Source organism: Corythoichthys intestinalis, chromosome 18 (genome assembly GCF_030265065.1).
Source record: "Corythoichthys intestinalis isolate RoL2023-P3 chromosome 18, ASM3026506v1, whole genome shotgun sequence".
Classification (NCBI taxonomy): domain Eukaryota; kingdom Metazoa; phylum Chordata; class Actinopteri; order Syngnathiformes; family Syngnathidae; genus Corythoichthys; species Corythoichthys intestinalis.
This window is the reverse complement of record NC_080412.1, coordinates 46,866,519-46,882,321: the sequence shown is the minus strand read 5'-3', so window position 1 is coordinate 46,882,321 and position 15,803 is coordinate 46,866,519. Positions and strand designations below refer to the sequence as shown.

General features: G+C 40.0%; 1 protein-coding gene across 9 annotated transcripts in view; it reads left to right on the top strand.

Annotated features, from left to right (window-relative positions):
* Positions 1–15,803, top strand: part of acaca (acetyl-CoA carboxylase alpha) — a 102,125-nt gene that overhangs the window by 46,450 nt on the left and 39,872 nt on the right. For 2 of the 9 annotated variants that reach the window (XM_057820077.1, XM_057820078.1), the window contains 8 exons: positions 752–895; positions 2,976–3,078; positions 5,510–5,617; positions 5,690–5,746; positions 9,043–9,084; positions 11,748–11,963; positions 14,831–14,986; positions 15,050–15,253. In XM_057820077.1, coding sequence (XP_057676060.1) covers positions 752–895; positions 2,976–3,078; positions 5,510–5,617; positions 5,690–5,746; positions 9,043–9,084; positions 11,748–11,963; positions 14,831–14,986; positions 15,050–15,253 — 1,030 coding nt within the window. Of the gene's footprint in view, positions 1–164; positions 237–751; positions 896–2,975; positions 3,079–5,509; positions 5,618–5,689; positions 5,747–8,350; positions 8,396–9,042; positions 9,085–11,747; positions 11,964–14,830; positions 14,987–15,049; positions 15,275–15,803 lie in introns of all 9 variants that reach the window. The other 7 variants (XM_057820069.1, XM_057820070.1, XM_057820071.1 and 4 more) reach the window with 7 other exon arrangements.

Here is a 15,803-nt window from a genome sequence, read left to right as displayed (position 1 = left end):
GCTGCCATCAAAATGCTTTAGCCGTCAGTGGCAGCCGATGAGTTCACGTCCATGTGAAAGCGTGCTTTGTTTTGTATCTTCACGGTCGTGTGTTTTATCCTTTAATGTTTTAGATTTGGATTGAGATGAACACATTTGAAATGAATAATGTAATTGTGTGGTAGGAGAATGTCTGCTCCTTCAGTCCTGGATATTATGAAGGTCCAAAATGCCTCAAATTTGGAATCCCTGGACAGGTTGGACACAAAACGCTCAAAGTGTACTGTCAATCGGTGGATGATTTGGGATTCCATATATCTAATAACTTACTTACAGGATCTTGCTACTGTGTTTTTGTGAACATTTTGAGTTGAGTGACATAAAAAAATGAAATTTGGCCTGTATCTATATTTTAACTCTGATACAGTCACAGTCCAACTAAGAAATTAGCTCTCACGATCACTCCCAATGACATTTGCCAGTGTTGTCTGGGTCAAAACATGATTCTGAATGGAATGAAAATAGCCGTGGCCAATTTTCATATTTTCTGTCATCTGTCTGTGGGTTGGAACGATCAATGTGTTTTTCCCCACTAACTCAGTCAGTTAATACTTTGTCTAACAAGCCGTGGGTATCCTTGACGCACTGTACAGCTGCCGCATTGTGCTGAAATGTAATGAAAAAAGGTTCCATTTTCAATCTTGAAAACTTTTTAACGAATGACTTGCGATGGAGCGGTTTCTCATTATTCTTAACATCCTTATCATCTCAGGATGTCGTTTTCCTCCAACCTGAACCACTACGGCATGGTCCACATGGCTAGCGTGAATGACGTTTTGCTGGACACGGCCTTTACGCCGCCCTGCCAGCGAATGGGCGCCATGGTCTCCTTTCGCACCTTCCAGGAGTTTACCAAGTCAGTGTTTACTATTTGAAGTTATTTTCAACTGAAATCTTGAATCCAGTGATCCCTCGCTACTTGGCGCTTCAAACTTTAGCAGGGCCGAGAACCAAAAGTGGTATTTGCCATGTGGCAAAATGGATTTTGCCATGTGGCGTTATTTTGCCATGTCGCAAAATGGGTTTTGCCATGTGGCTTTTTTTTCCATGTCGCAAAATGGATTTTGCCATGTGGATTTTTTTTGCCGTGTGGCAAAATGGATTTTGCCATGTGACATTTTTTCCTTGCCAAGTGGATTTTTTTTTTGCCATGTGGCATTTTTCTTTGCCATGTGGCATTCTTTCTTTGCCGTGTGGCATTTTTTTTCTCCATGTGGCAAAATGGATTTTGCCATGAGGCATTTTTTCTTTGCCATGTGTCAAAATAGATTTTGCCATGTGGCTTTTTTTTTTTTGCCATGAGGCATTTTTTCTTTGCCATGTGGCATTCTTTCTTTGCCCCGTGGCAAAATGGATTTAGCCATGTAGCAATTTTTTTGGGGTATGTGGCAAAATGGATATTGGTTTGTCGAATTTTTGGGGGGAAGGGGGGTATTACAGCGCATTGACATTGAACTGGCACCCAAGTCAATGCGCTGTAATACCCCATCCTCTTACTAATGTAAAGTGTATGGTCATAAATCACAGCCACACGTTTTTCTGCCATTTAAAATGAATGGAAAATTTGGACGTGCATAGCCGTCAATGGCATAACCTGACTTGGGTGTCAGTTGAATATCAATGTGCTGTGGTAAGTGGATGGTCAAACGTCACAGCCACACATGGTTTTCTGCCATTTAATATGAATGGAAAATTTGGACGTGCATAGCCGGCATTGGCATGGATGTCGTCGCGCATGGGCTGCAAAACTGACCTACTGTATACACCCAAAAAATGCCACAAACCAAAATCCATTTTGCCACATACCAGAAAAATGGCACATGTCAAAATCAATTTTGCCACATGAAAAAAAAAAAAAATGCCATGTGGCAAAAAAAAAATGCCACATGGAAAAATTCATTTCGCCACGGCAAAGAAAACATGCCACATGGCAAAATCCATTTTCCCACATGGCAAAAAAAATGCCACATGGCAAAAAAAAAATGCCACATGGCAAAATCCATTTTGCCACATGGTAAATACCCCTTTTAGTTCTTGCTGTCTCTCTCAAATTTTGTGCCCTCGCTCAATTGCGGATATTTTTCAATAAAACAAAACAAAACAGTATTTGAATTAAAACTGCTAAGATACAGTATATGCCTGTATCCAGGTAAATTCATTGTTTTCTTATATATATTATATATATATATATATATATATATATATATATTACACAGCATATATAAATCTCATATCATAATTATTACATTTGCAGTGCTTAAAAACCATTTACCGTATTAAAGTATACATATAGATACTGTATAAGGGTTTTTTGTTTGCTTGAGTTTTATTTTACAATTTAGGAAAAAACATGTCATACATATGGCGGAAAACACAGACATGGCTGAAAAAGCAGTTTCTGCTCTTGCACCCCTCTTTAAAATAAACTACTATATTTTAAGCCAAAAGAAAAGTTGTGTTTGAAAGAACAATATGTCTATATGCTGCCATAGTAGATTCATGGCGCATTAAGCCCCAAACTATTTTTAATCTGTCCGTTTTACCCTGGAGACCCCCGTTTACAGATGCCGCGTAACCGCTTTTGTGTCAACCCAGCCATAAGAAGAAGCGAAGTAATTATATTTAGTATTCGAAATGTCTATCATTGTTAGCTTATAATCATTAATGGATGTCTAATATTTAGTTTAAAAAAAACAAACAAACAAAAAAAAGACTTCGTCACCTGACTGTATTCCGCCATATATATCTGTTAAATCTGAATAAAAACATTGAACACGCACACAGACAAAAAAATATTTTTTTCTGTAAATAAGCTCCGCCTGTACTTCGTGGATTTTTGATTTTCGCGGATGGATGGTCCCCATTAATCGTGAAAAACAGGGGATCACTGTATAGCCCCAACTAGAGTACAGTTTTCTTTTTTTTTTCACCTCCAGGAACATCACGGATGTGTTGAGTTGCTTCACCGACTCTCCTCCCCCAAGCCCGACCTTCCCCGAGGGAGGTAACCCCGTCCTGTATGGCGAAGAAGACAACAAGGTGGCAAAACATACAGTATCGTACTGATATTATTGATGGTAGCTTTGCATGTAATGCCCACTGACACTGTTCAAACACCAAAACAACCGGAATTCTCGCGGGCTCACAGGCTCTTTTTGTTTGACATTCAAAAAAATTACCGTTGACCTCAAAACATTTTTTTTTCAAAGGGACATTTCAAAATGCTAATTGCAGTCCAGTTTTTGCCCAAATCACATCATTTACACATCAACAAATTAAGGAAGTTAAGGGGCACAGTTTTTGCCCAAAATTTTCTCATTAATTTCAAATGGCCAAAATTTCCAATTAATTTCCAATTGCCCTATTCACCATTCATTTCAGTTGCACAAAATCTTCCGTTCACCCTAAGTGATTTGATTTCCAACCAGGTCCTTTAAAATTTTACAATGGCACACCCAAAAACATACAGGTATCTCGATTGCTGTTTCTCATTTTTAACCAAAAATTTCCCCCCAAATGTCCCTGATTCCATTGACGCATATGGAAGTCAATTAAGCCTGTCGCAATATGCAATAATTCCATTTATCGCGCGATAAATAAAAATGAAGGCGGTAATTTTCCCGCTGCGATTTATCGCCTTGCCTGCACGTGCGTGTGCACGTGCGGCAGACGTGCTGTTAAAAGTTCGGATTCCTCGTTACCAACTGTGCAAAACGCATCTTCGTTCCAGGTCCGCAAAAACTAGCGCCGGAGCCAATCGTTCCCCTTATATCCTATTGTTCAAAGTATACCGGCCGTGTCAGTGCTCCGGAGTGACTGTGGACCATCTATGGCGCGCCGGTGTTGTTGACGTGTGGGCGCTCCCGTCAGGAGTGACATTTCACGCAGGGCGGCTATTTTTCGGCACAACGCCGGATATTTACAACGAAGTCCGCCAAAACATTGTTACCGACTTGGCTGCTACGAACAACCTCGCTTTGACAACGAACAGCTGAATGAAATTAAGAGCGCTGTGCTTCAAACTCGTCCTGTTTATGAAAGTCTATTGCCATATGCTGGTGTTGAGTAGTAATGAGCAGACGTGACTTCAGCAGCGCTTGCTAACTTTTTTAATGCGCGCACACACTAGATATCATGAAATGGCAAACTAGATGTGCTACGTCCCATGCCATTGGCTACGTGAGCCCAGAGTGATTATGGGACACGTAGTCCATATACTACATCGATGAATTCTAAACTGTCATGACTGAATGGAAGTTAAGAAGGCCAAATCGATCCATACCAGTGACTATAAATAATGTTGTAAATATTGTTAATTCAGTACGTGACACAGATGGATTCGGACCACAAATAGGATGTCTTGCTCATGTAGTAAACCTAGCTGCTAAGAGAGCTGTAGCAATCAACAGTGTGCCCTGCCTCAATTTACAAACAGTAAAGATTGTTCTCAGCACTTTTATACAATTTTTTTTCAGATCAGTAAGAAGTAAGCACATAAATATTATGCACTAAAATGCATGTTTATATGATGGCAATCTAATTTTTGCTCGTTAGCAAAACAACAACAACAACAACAACAGCAAAAAAAACGAAACAAAAAATATAATTGTTATTTTTTTTACAGAGCATTAAATGTATTGAATCGGATCGAAAATCGTGTCCCCCGTATCAAAAATCGGACCAAACCATGACTTAACTGTATCAATGCATCCCTATGGAAAACCATTGCAGAAGCTATGACGGAAAAAGTTTTCATTTGCCTAAATGCTTAAGTTATTAAGTGCAATTTTTTTTTAAACACATTATATTTATTCTGTGTTTCTGTGCGTTATCAATTGAACTATTAATACTGTATATACTGTATTCTCACTGTGTTATTGTAAATTGGTTAAAAAAAAAAATGGGGGGGGGGGGCCGCAATAATATGGCATATCGCAATAATATGTGAGAATAATTATCGCGCACTAAAATTTGTTATCGCGACAGGCCTAAAGTCAATGCCATTGACGGCCAGGGACGTTCAAATTTCCCACTCATTTCCAAAAGCACCAACATGGCATTGGGTCAGTTTAGACAGATGGCATTGATGTCCATGCATGTCAATTCTGTTGATGCCAATGTACTTGGATTCCATTGACGCAATTGTAAGTCACCTGATATGACCAGGATACGTCTCCCAAATGTCCACAAATGACCTGATACGACCAGGTCACGCCCCCCCATGTGTCACCAAATGACCTGATTTGACCAGGACACGCCCCTCAAATGTCCCCAAATGACCTGATATGACCAGGACACATCCCCCAAATGACCTGATATGATAAGGACGTGTCCCCGAAATGTCCCCAAACCAACCTGGGTGGGGCTAAGATCCGTATCTCCACACAGCAAAGCCCCAGAGTAATTTCTCCAGAAATGGCATTTTCTACTTACTATATATTTTCTTTAAATTATTTTTTTGCTTATCCAGAGCACCCAAGAGGAACCAATCCACATACTCAATGTGGCTATAAAAACCGACGGTGACATGGACGATGAAGCACTGGCAGCCATGTTTCGGGAGTTTAACCAGTCCAAGGTCGGAGGCTGATTTTGATTTTTGGCATCGGGCTGACTAACTCCAGCATGTCAATGTTGTTTTCAATTCCAGAAATCTCTACTGTTTGAACACGGAATCCGTCGCTTGACTTTCCTCGTGGCTCAGAAGGTAAATCCCACATTCTGTACTTTTTTTCTTTGTATCTGTTTTCCTCACTTACTGCCTTGCATGTCATCCCTTTGAATGTTTAATTGCCTGCTATTAAAGAACATTTGACCCAATTTATCCTCATCGATACAGGTAGTCCCCGGGTTACGACGTACTTGACTTACGGAGTCTCGTCCGCCATTTTGTCTCCAGTCGGTTTTAGTGGCATAAACAGTACCTTAATGTACCTCACAGTATCTTATTTTTTACTTTACTTTATTAATATGACGTGTTCTGTTCTCACTAAACGTGAAGTTGTTTCCCTTGACAGACGGCAAACAAGGTAATTGTGCTTTTTGAAGCTTTTTACTTCCTACAATTTTGACAATTTGGAAAGCTAAAACATATGTGTACACTTATGTTCAAAACAACATGCATTTTAACAATAAAACACTTGACACCAAACAAATGGTGTACCGAACGCAACACGTCACTTTTGCTCATTGATATTCACGACGTTAGCAACTGTTGCTAGGCGGGTCAAACTCGCGTTTGTTCCTCATGCTAAATGCAGTAATAACGAGGTGTTTACTGAGCTAAATCTACCAATTCTGTCCAAAAATGATGTCCCTGGGAACCGAATTCACTGGTAAAATTGTGGAAGAACTTACAAATGTTCAGTTCAAGAGATAGCTTGAGTGCCGGCCGTCAGTTAACTCAGCAAACTGATGCTGCATTCAAGGAAGGTGGGAAGTGAGAGTTTCCAACCTCTGATCTGGAAAAAGTATCATTTGTACGCCTCCAATATTTGATCGCTTATGAGAAGTCAGGTTTGCTGGAGGTACAAATGTCTTTTGATGGTCAAAATGAAAAACAACTTGAGGCTATCAGCCGTCTTTGCCATTTACATTCGCTTGGAATGCTTTAAGGTCGCAACTGGTACCCTCCGAGCGGGATAAGTCCGACTTCCCCCCTTCCTAGAATGCAGCGAGTGACCGAAGCGCTCTTCTTTCTTGGGGGTTATGTTCAGACTTACATTGACCCCTTTTCACTCGCTAAATGTACCGCTCCATTTCCCCCCCTCAAGCACACGTTTGATTGGCTAATGACTCCCCCCCCCCCCACACACACACACCACACGCATGCATTCACAGCCCGACAGAAATAGAACATGCCGCCTCCTCCGCCGTTCAAAGAAGAGGGATATTAGAAGTTTTTTTTCCACCAGCAGCAGCCACTGTAAGTAATGTAAAAAGACGTCTATGTTGTGGAGGTGGTGAACACAACACAACACCACTAATGTTGCTACTGCTACAGTGCTTGAAGTCAATATCACTCACTTAGATTTCTTGAAATACGAAAAACCTCTAGCTGAAAAAAAGCTTAACAGACTTATGTTAAGCAAAAAGTTTGTATATTTTAATCTTAAAAGAAAAATATGAGTTGAAGACATCATTTGAAAGCATTATTTCCTGATTTAGGTGAAAAATGACTTTTAGATGTATGGGTCCAATATGAACAAATAGTAATATTAAAGTGGAAGAATTTGACGTATTAATCTGTTAACTAGCTTTTAACATTCAAAACAAGATGGGAGGAAATTATTTTACTACATTTAACAAAAAATATCAGATTAAGACGTTATACTGTAAATTTGCATTGTGAAAGTTAGTATAGGTCAAATCAGATTTTTTTTTTTTTTATTAATCATTTAGCCCAGGGGTCCTCAAACTACGGCCTGCGGGCCGGATAAGGCCCCCTCCACATTTGGTCCGGCCCCCTGAACAAAAAAAAAAAAAAAAAAAATTGAATTTTTTTTTTTTTTTATTTATCTATTTTTTTTTTAAATTTCCTGGCTTTTTTCTGTGAAGAACACATAGAGGGTTATTTGGTTATTATCTATTTAATCAATAGTGTTGTTATTATTTATTATTATATTATATTATTATTTTATTTACTTTTATTCCGCGAAGAATTCAGAAAGGGTTATTTGATTGCGGCTTTCTGAAAAACAATAAATCTTTACATTTTGGCACTCCTGCAATCGTCACACCTTTTCTGTTACAAACTGACCCCGGCTCCTCATTAGAGAAGGGAAAAGTTATGTGGCCCTCACAGGAAAAAGTTTGGGGACCCCTGATTTAGCCTATCAATTAATTAGGTTCATATTCATGAGAAATGTAGCCCGTTCACCTAATCTGTTTGGTTTTATTAATGTCCCGTCCCCAGCAAAAAGTGTACATGCAGGTTATGCTGTTATATCGTCCCTACCAGTATCAAGACCAAACCTGCGTCCTTGTGAAACAGAATTTGTTGAAATCAACTCCACCAACTAACTAAACCCCTGCTAACTCAAAGATTAAGCCTAATGTCAAAAATCGTGAACTTCTGCTTTAAAGGGTTAATTCCGATTTATGCGGAAATTCGGGTTATGTCTCCAACGTAAGAGCGGAACTCGTTCGTAACCTGGGGACTACCTTTATATGTATAAATCACTAATATTGCCTGAATGCATTTTGAATGCTGTTTTTGTAATAATTGAATGTCGTTTGCATTTTAAATTCATCCTTGTCTCTCCTCTATCTCCTTTTGCATGCCTTGCTTTCGTCAAATTTATGATGACAGGATTTCAGGAAGCAAATCAACTATGAGGTGGACCAAAGGTTTCACGTAAGTAGCGGCAAAGGAGGGCCTAATATTACAAAAAATACTTGACTCAATCAGTCGTTGCCATTGACGACAAAAGATGTCCAATCCCAGATTGAATGTCTACATGTCTTACGTGTGTGGACAAAGTGTCCTTCTTTCAATTCGGATAATGTTTTAACAATAGGCTTTGATTTTTTTTTTTCCCCTCCTAAAAACTAATTGAGGGTGCCATGATGAGGCCCTCGTTAAATGAAAGGATTTTTTTTTTTTTTGTAGTCTACCTTAGACATGTTTTACTCCCTTCACTACATATTTTTTTGATAGCGTGTGTAATCAGGATCAAATTGTATGCCTGAAGCTTGGAGTTTGCGTCCAATTGCTAGCTCTCTCTTATCATGTAACATCTGAGGTGAGAAGAGCATCTCCAATCGGGCTTGCATTGTTGTAGGACACTTCAACAGATGTCATTCAACTGGCCAAGCAGGCATTTAGAGGGTCAAGAGTGCCCGAAAGAGTCACATGTTTTATTCATTCGCATACAGAGGCTATACTTTTCTACACTGTGTGTTCTTCTATTCATTTAGCAACAGAATACATTCAGCTCCAGACAAATAGATGTCATTTTTTTGCGCTCACTGAACTACTGTTCTTTTCTTCATGCAACACAGAGAGAATTCCCCAAGTTTTTCACATTCCGCGCCAGGGATAAGGTAGGTGTGTCTTTATCGTAAATCTTAAAAGTTTAAAGTCGCTACAAGAGCGCATGAGAAAACTGAAATTAGGGATCAGACAACCAGTTTAGCACTACAGTGATATGAAAAAGCATCAGAACCTTTTGGAATTTCTCCAATTTCTGCATGAAATCACCATCAGATGTGATCTGATCTTTGTCAGAATCACATGGATGTTAAAACAGTGTCTGCTTTAATTAAAACCAACCAAAAATTTATAGGTATTCATCTTTTAATGAGGATAGCATGCAAACAATGACAGAAGGGGGAAAAATAAGTTGGTGAACCCTCTGCCTAAGGTGACTTAGGGGCCGTTTACATGGTGACTCTCCGAGAAGATGAAAAATGTCATGTTTTCATTTATATGGTTCCGTCTCCATTCGAACAATGTCGCAATTCTGCATGAAAACCATGTAGTATTCATGCCAGGCCCTAGGGGGCAGTGTAGATTTACAAGGCAACAGCAAATGATGCACTTTGACCTCCTCAGCCCGGAAGACAACATGCCCGCCCACTCCAAGCAATGGCATTTTCCTTTGTTCAAAAAAGCAGAAAAATGGACATTCAACCTATTTAAATGAAAAATGTTACAAAAACGGTAAATTAAAGCAGACGTTCCGCCATATTTGCTATTTTTAATCTTTAGTAGCACTGCTGCGCACGCCCAATGTGACGTGTACGAGTGCTGGTGTTATCAGCGTGGTCCCGCGCCGCGGGAGCTTTTGATATGCATGCGGAGCAAGCCTCCCTCAAGCCCCCGCAATCCAATTCTTGCACTTTGGAGGCAGGATTCCAGGGTTTGCGTCTTGCCTCCCGTCTTCGCCGACACCATACGAACACGAGGCCACTCCGCAACACAGTCATTGCGTCTTCGTGTCGCAGAATCGCCAATTTAAACTGCCCCTTAAAGAGAAATTGAAACCATTTTTTTACCAAACAATTTAAGTCAGGTGTGTGCCTAATCACCGATGAGTGGTTTAAAGCTGCCCTGCCCACTATAAAACACACACCTGGTAAGAATTGTCTTGATAAGAAGCATTGTCTAATGTGTATCATGGCTCGGTCAAAAGAGCTGTCTGAAGACCTCTCGAAGACCCATCTCTAAAAGTCTGGTTGTTCATCAATTGACAGTCAGAGAAGTTGGAAAGAGTTTGACACTGTTGCTTCGCTCCCAAGGAGTGGCTGTCCACAAAAGATGACGCCAGCGCAGAATACTCAGAGAGGTAAAAAAGAACCATGGGGGGGGCTGCTAAAGACTTACAGAAATCACTGGCACAGTCCAATATCTCTGTGCTCACATCAACTACATGTAAAACTATGGCCAAGAATGATGTTCATGGGAGGACTCCACGGGGGAAACCACTGCTGTCTAAAAAAGCATTGTTGCTTGTTTAATGTTCGCAAAAAGGCACTTGGAGACTCCACAGAAGTTCTGATGAAATATTTTGTGGACTGATGAAACCAAAGTTGAATTGTTTGGGAGTAACACACAACGTCATGTGTGGAGGGAAAAATGGAACAGCTCACCAACATCAACACCTCATCCCCACCGTGAAGCACGGTGGAGGGAGCATCATGATTTGGGGCTGTTTTGCTACCTCGGGGCCTGGACAACTTGCAATCATTAATGGAAGAATGAATTCAAAGGTTTTGCAGGAAAACCTGAGGCCGTCTGTCAAACAGTTGAAGCTAAAATGAGGTTGGATGCTGCAACAAGACAATGATCCAAAACACAGACGTAAATCAACTTCAGGAATGGTTTCAGAAGAACAAATTACACGTTCTGGAGTGGCCAAGTCAAAGTCCAGACTTGAACCCAATTGAGATGTTGTGGCATGACCTAAAGACACCGATTCATACCAGACATCCCAGGAATCTGACTGAAATACAGCAGTTTTGTAAAGAAGAATGGGCCAAGATTAGTCCTGATGGATGTGCCACACTGATCTGCAGCTACAGAAAGTGTCTGGTTGAAGTTATTGCTGCCAAAGAGGGGGCCACAAAATATTAAATGTGATGGTTCACTTACTCATTTTTCCCCCTTCTGTCATTGTTTGCATACTATCCTCATTAAAATATGAAAACCTATACATTTTTGGATTGTTTTGTTAAAGAAGACACTGTTTTGTCATCTGTGTGATTTTCACAAAGATCAGATTACATTTGATGGGGATTTTATGCAGAAATGTGAGAAATTCCAAAAGGTTCTGATACTTTTTCATACCACTGTAGCTCTTTACGTACATTACGGTGACTATATTTTAGATTGACTGTCGAAACCCTTTTTTTTTTTTGTTCTTAAATCCTGAGGCTGCGGTGTATTTCTTCCATTGCATACATTTGATGGCTCCTTCTCTCTCTTCCCCTTGATAGTTTGACTACAATGACACCAGCAAAACTCATTAAAGTAATGAACTCTTTAATTATGTCTCCCATTTAAGAGAAATGACACCCATTAGCGACTCTCTGAGAATGAGATTGCCCACGATTTCATTTACTTAATACTGTATGTAGCTCTTAGGCATCTTTTATTGGGAAGCGGCCACACTTCTCCAAACTGCTATTGATATCATCTCGGTTAATAGCGGTACTTGCTTCCGGAGTGTGTTGTTTACGATGCTGTCCGGCTATTTCACCAACAGTTTGTGGAAGATCGGATATACCGCCACTTGGAGCCGGCTCTAGCGTTCCAGCTGGAGCTCAACCGCATGCGCAATTTTGCCCTGACCGCCATTCCGTGCGCCAATCACAAAATGCATCTCTATCTGGGTGCGGCACGTGTGGAAGTGGGAGCAGAAGTTACCGATTACCGCTTCTTTGTGCGGGCCATTATCCGACATTCTGATTTAGTGACCAAGGTGAGAAGTACGGAATTTGTATTTCTTCCGTGTCCTTGTTAAAGTGCTATGGCTGGTAGCAGAGGTGGGTAGAGTGGCGTATTTACATTTACTGAAATCACTTTTTGAGAAATGTGTACAACGGTACCTCTTCTTACGAAATAAATTTGTCCGGGAAGTAGTTTAGTAACTTGAAAATTCTGTAAGTAGAGACGCCTTTTCCATGTAAATGTCCAAATCCGTTCCAAGCCCCCCAAAATTCAGACACGAAGATTTCATAATGCAAAAAAAATGCATCAAAACATGTGACAAGTACATGTTAGAAATACATTATTGTGCAACAAACATAAAATCAGAGTTGTGCATAATGTATAAAAACAAGAATAGTAAAGGATAAAAGAGGGGCGAATGAAGAGGACGCTGGGATACATACTCATACAGTAGAAGTCGCTCTTAGCCAATTGGATGCCAGGAATGCTAGGCAATAGCCAATGGCAGAACAGCTAAAAGTATGTTACGTTCCGTAAACTCTGGGAGCTGAGAGTACTATGCTGCAAATGTATAACGTCTTAATCTGTTATTTTTTCTTCAATCTAGTCAAATACTGTCATTTCTGGACTATTGGGCGGCCCTGATTACAAGCCTCACCCAGTACATTTTTAAATGAAAAACTATTTTGTACATACATAAGCCTCTCCTGTCTATAAGCTGCGTGTGCCCACTTAGTAACATGAGATATTTGCAAAGAAATACACAAAGTTTTCAAAATTTTAATAAGACACCTTAACTTTTCTTTCCAAACAGCGCCAGCAAACACGGCACTTATACAGCAGCGGCACGGAAGTTACATAGCATCAACACGGCGGTACAGCACTAACTGGGCTGGTTATTAAAAACATAAATCTTTGTTAGCAATCTTTATCTTCCTCCTGTGCACTGAAACCATGGAAGTCTTCCCCCTCAGTGTCGGATATGAAGACCCTCAGATACACTTTGCCATGCACTTACTCAGTGTCTCCTTTGCTGTCACCTTCAATGTCTCCCATAATGAGGCAAATTCACTCCTGAGCCCGTGCCGTCCTCCTCGTGACACAGCAGACTGGCCCCTCGAAACCCGGTAGTGATGGCGGACTTCTTTCACGCCGCTTCACGCTGCCAGGCTCCCCCGGCATACCTGTGCAAAAGCTGCTCTTCGCATGCGGCGAGTCTTGGCAAACGATCTCTCCCCGCTAGTCATCCAAGCTTCCCATACAACTCAGATGACCACTTTTATTTCTTCTAGCATTTTCCATGACGCGGGTCTGCCAATTCTAGTCATGCACAAAGACTAGGGTCCGCCACCTCTGTTCATGCACAATGCACAAATTTAAACCACAGGTAATAGTGCAAACTAGTGTCTTCCTCGATACATTTATTCCACGTGTCTCACTCCCACATTCCATGCTCGAGTGCGTCTGGTGGCCGTCAGAATAATGCACAAATTGGCCGCATCATTGCACACGCCGCAGGACCCAAAATGAGGGGAAAAAAGCAGCGGCTTGTAGTCCGGAAATTACGGTAATTTTCTCCATCTTATTTTGATTGTTAAAGACAAACAGATTTATGCGTTTTTTTATTCCACTTACTTCACGTAAATATTGCTATTTGTTCTTATTAAGACCATACATCTGAAAGTGGGTCAGTTTTCACCCAAATCAAGACAAACTTGCTTTCAAATTATGTTTTGAACAATATTCGTGAATTAAGAGCATTTCTGAAAAGTTTTTTTAAACAGTAAATATACTAACTTTGTGCTTAAAATAAGTCTGTTAAGCTTATTTTCAGCTAGCTATTTTTCTTATTTCAAGAAATCGGAGTAAAATTTACCTGAAGCACTGGCAGATAATTTCACTGAAAACAAGAGAATTTAACTAGTTTTAAGGAGGTGTGTTTCTGCAGTGTAGCTACACTGTATTTTTCCCTTTCGTATCCTGAAATTTATTTCATAAGAGGCAATATTTTCCGGTTGAGGCGTGTCTTAACCTGAAAATTCTGTATATAGAGACATTCGTAAGTAGAGGTACAACTGTACTCCTAAGAGAAGTTTTACCACACCATACTTTTTACTTTTTCTTGAGAAGATTTGTGAAGAGGAAACGCTGCTTTTACTAAAACTAAAATCGTTACTTTATGTTTATACTTTATACTATCTCTATTCTACATATGGCAGATTTGAGTTCATTTTTGCCAGCACAGTGTCTCTACCAATGAGACATGCCAACAATTTTCACATGATACTAATCAGATGTAACGATAGTCACGTGAATGAAACTATTTGACATAGTCAACATTACTCAAGAGCACATATTTTAAACTTTCCCAGTATTTATTTGGCGCCGATAGACCATGTAAAACCACAGGTGATGGCTTTATTTTACAGTAGCAAATGTTTTTTCTCCACTAGAGGGCACTGATGCTCTTTGGACTGGTGCCGTTTAATTTCTGTATAATTCTAGTCGGAATTTGGTGATTTTTGTGTATTTTTTGGCCTAATGTGGCCATGTAATAGGTTATAGTACATAATAATAATAACAGTCCATATAGATGACATTGTGCTCTGAAAAAATATGCCATTGTTTTTAAAAAAAAAAATCACAATTTTACTCATTGAGTATTCCTTTCACCAAATATTTTTACTTTAGTCAGTTTTTTTGGATGACTACTGGAGTAATACTATTTTGAAGTATCGCTACTCTTACTTGAGTAAAACATTTGGCTACTCTACCCACCTCTGACTGGCAGTGATGATCACATTTCAGTGCCATTGACGGCAATAGTCAAAATGGATTGCATGTCAATAGCAGCCAGTGAGGTCCTCATTTTTTTTCTCTCCACATTTTCCATTTCAGGAGGCCTCTTTTGAGTACCTCCACAATGAAGCTGAGCGTTTGCTTCTTGAGGCCATGGATGAGCTTGAAGTTGCCTTCAACAACACAACCGTGCGTACAGACTGTAACCATATATTCCTCAACTTTGTGCCGACCGTCATCATGGACCCTTCCAAGGTACAGAATGTAAAAGCATCCTTAAATAGAGCGCAGCTTTGACGTACGTAGCTTTCCGAACAGATCGAGGAGTCCGTACGTTCCATGGTGATGCGTTACGGCAGCCGACTGTGGAAACTGCGAGTCCTGCAAGCCGAACTGAAAATCAACATCCGTCTGACTCCCACGGGAAAGCAAATCCCCATTCGCTTGTTCCTCACAAACGAATCTGGCTACTATTTGGACATCAGTCTGTACAAGGAGGTCACCGACTCACGAACGGGACAGGTGGGGCCCAAAAATCGCCAGGTGGGGCACTCATACATTTTCCATGTCATGCGTTTGTCAACTGGTCGCAGGGAAAAGTGCGGATTTGTAATCCCTTCCATTTTTCTTGAAGCAACTGTTGAGTCTTTTTAATGAATATACTAACAAATTGGAAAAGTACAGGGTCAAAGTTCAACATCTGGCACTGCGGTTGTCATGGTAACACCACAAAAAAGAGCCTTTGGGAAAATTAAGGCGGCGCAAATTGACATCCGCTAGCTAAGTAAAGCATTAAAAAAAAAAAAAAAACACAGAATTTTAAACAAGACAGCCTACTAAAAGAACTTACAAGGCAAGTAAAATATTCTTAAAGGGATCCACGGATAGAAAGACTTGTAGTTCTTCAAAGATAAATGTTATTATGAGTTAAAATAATTTGATATTAAAACCCTTCTTGATGTTTTCGTTTTTATACAATTTTTAAAATGAGTTTAAGTATTTTTCCCCAATTGCTAAATAAATGGTACAGTCATGAGAAATAAATCTTGCGCTAAATGGAATATGAAGTATT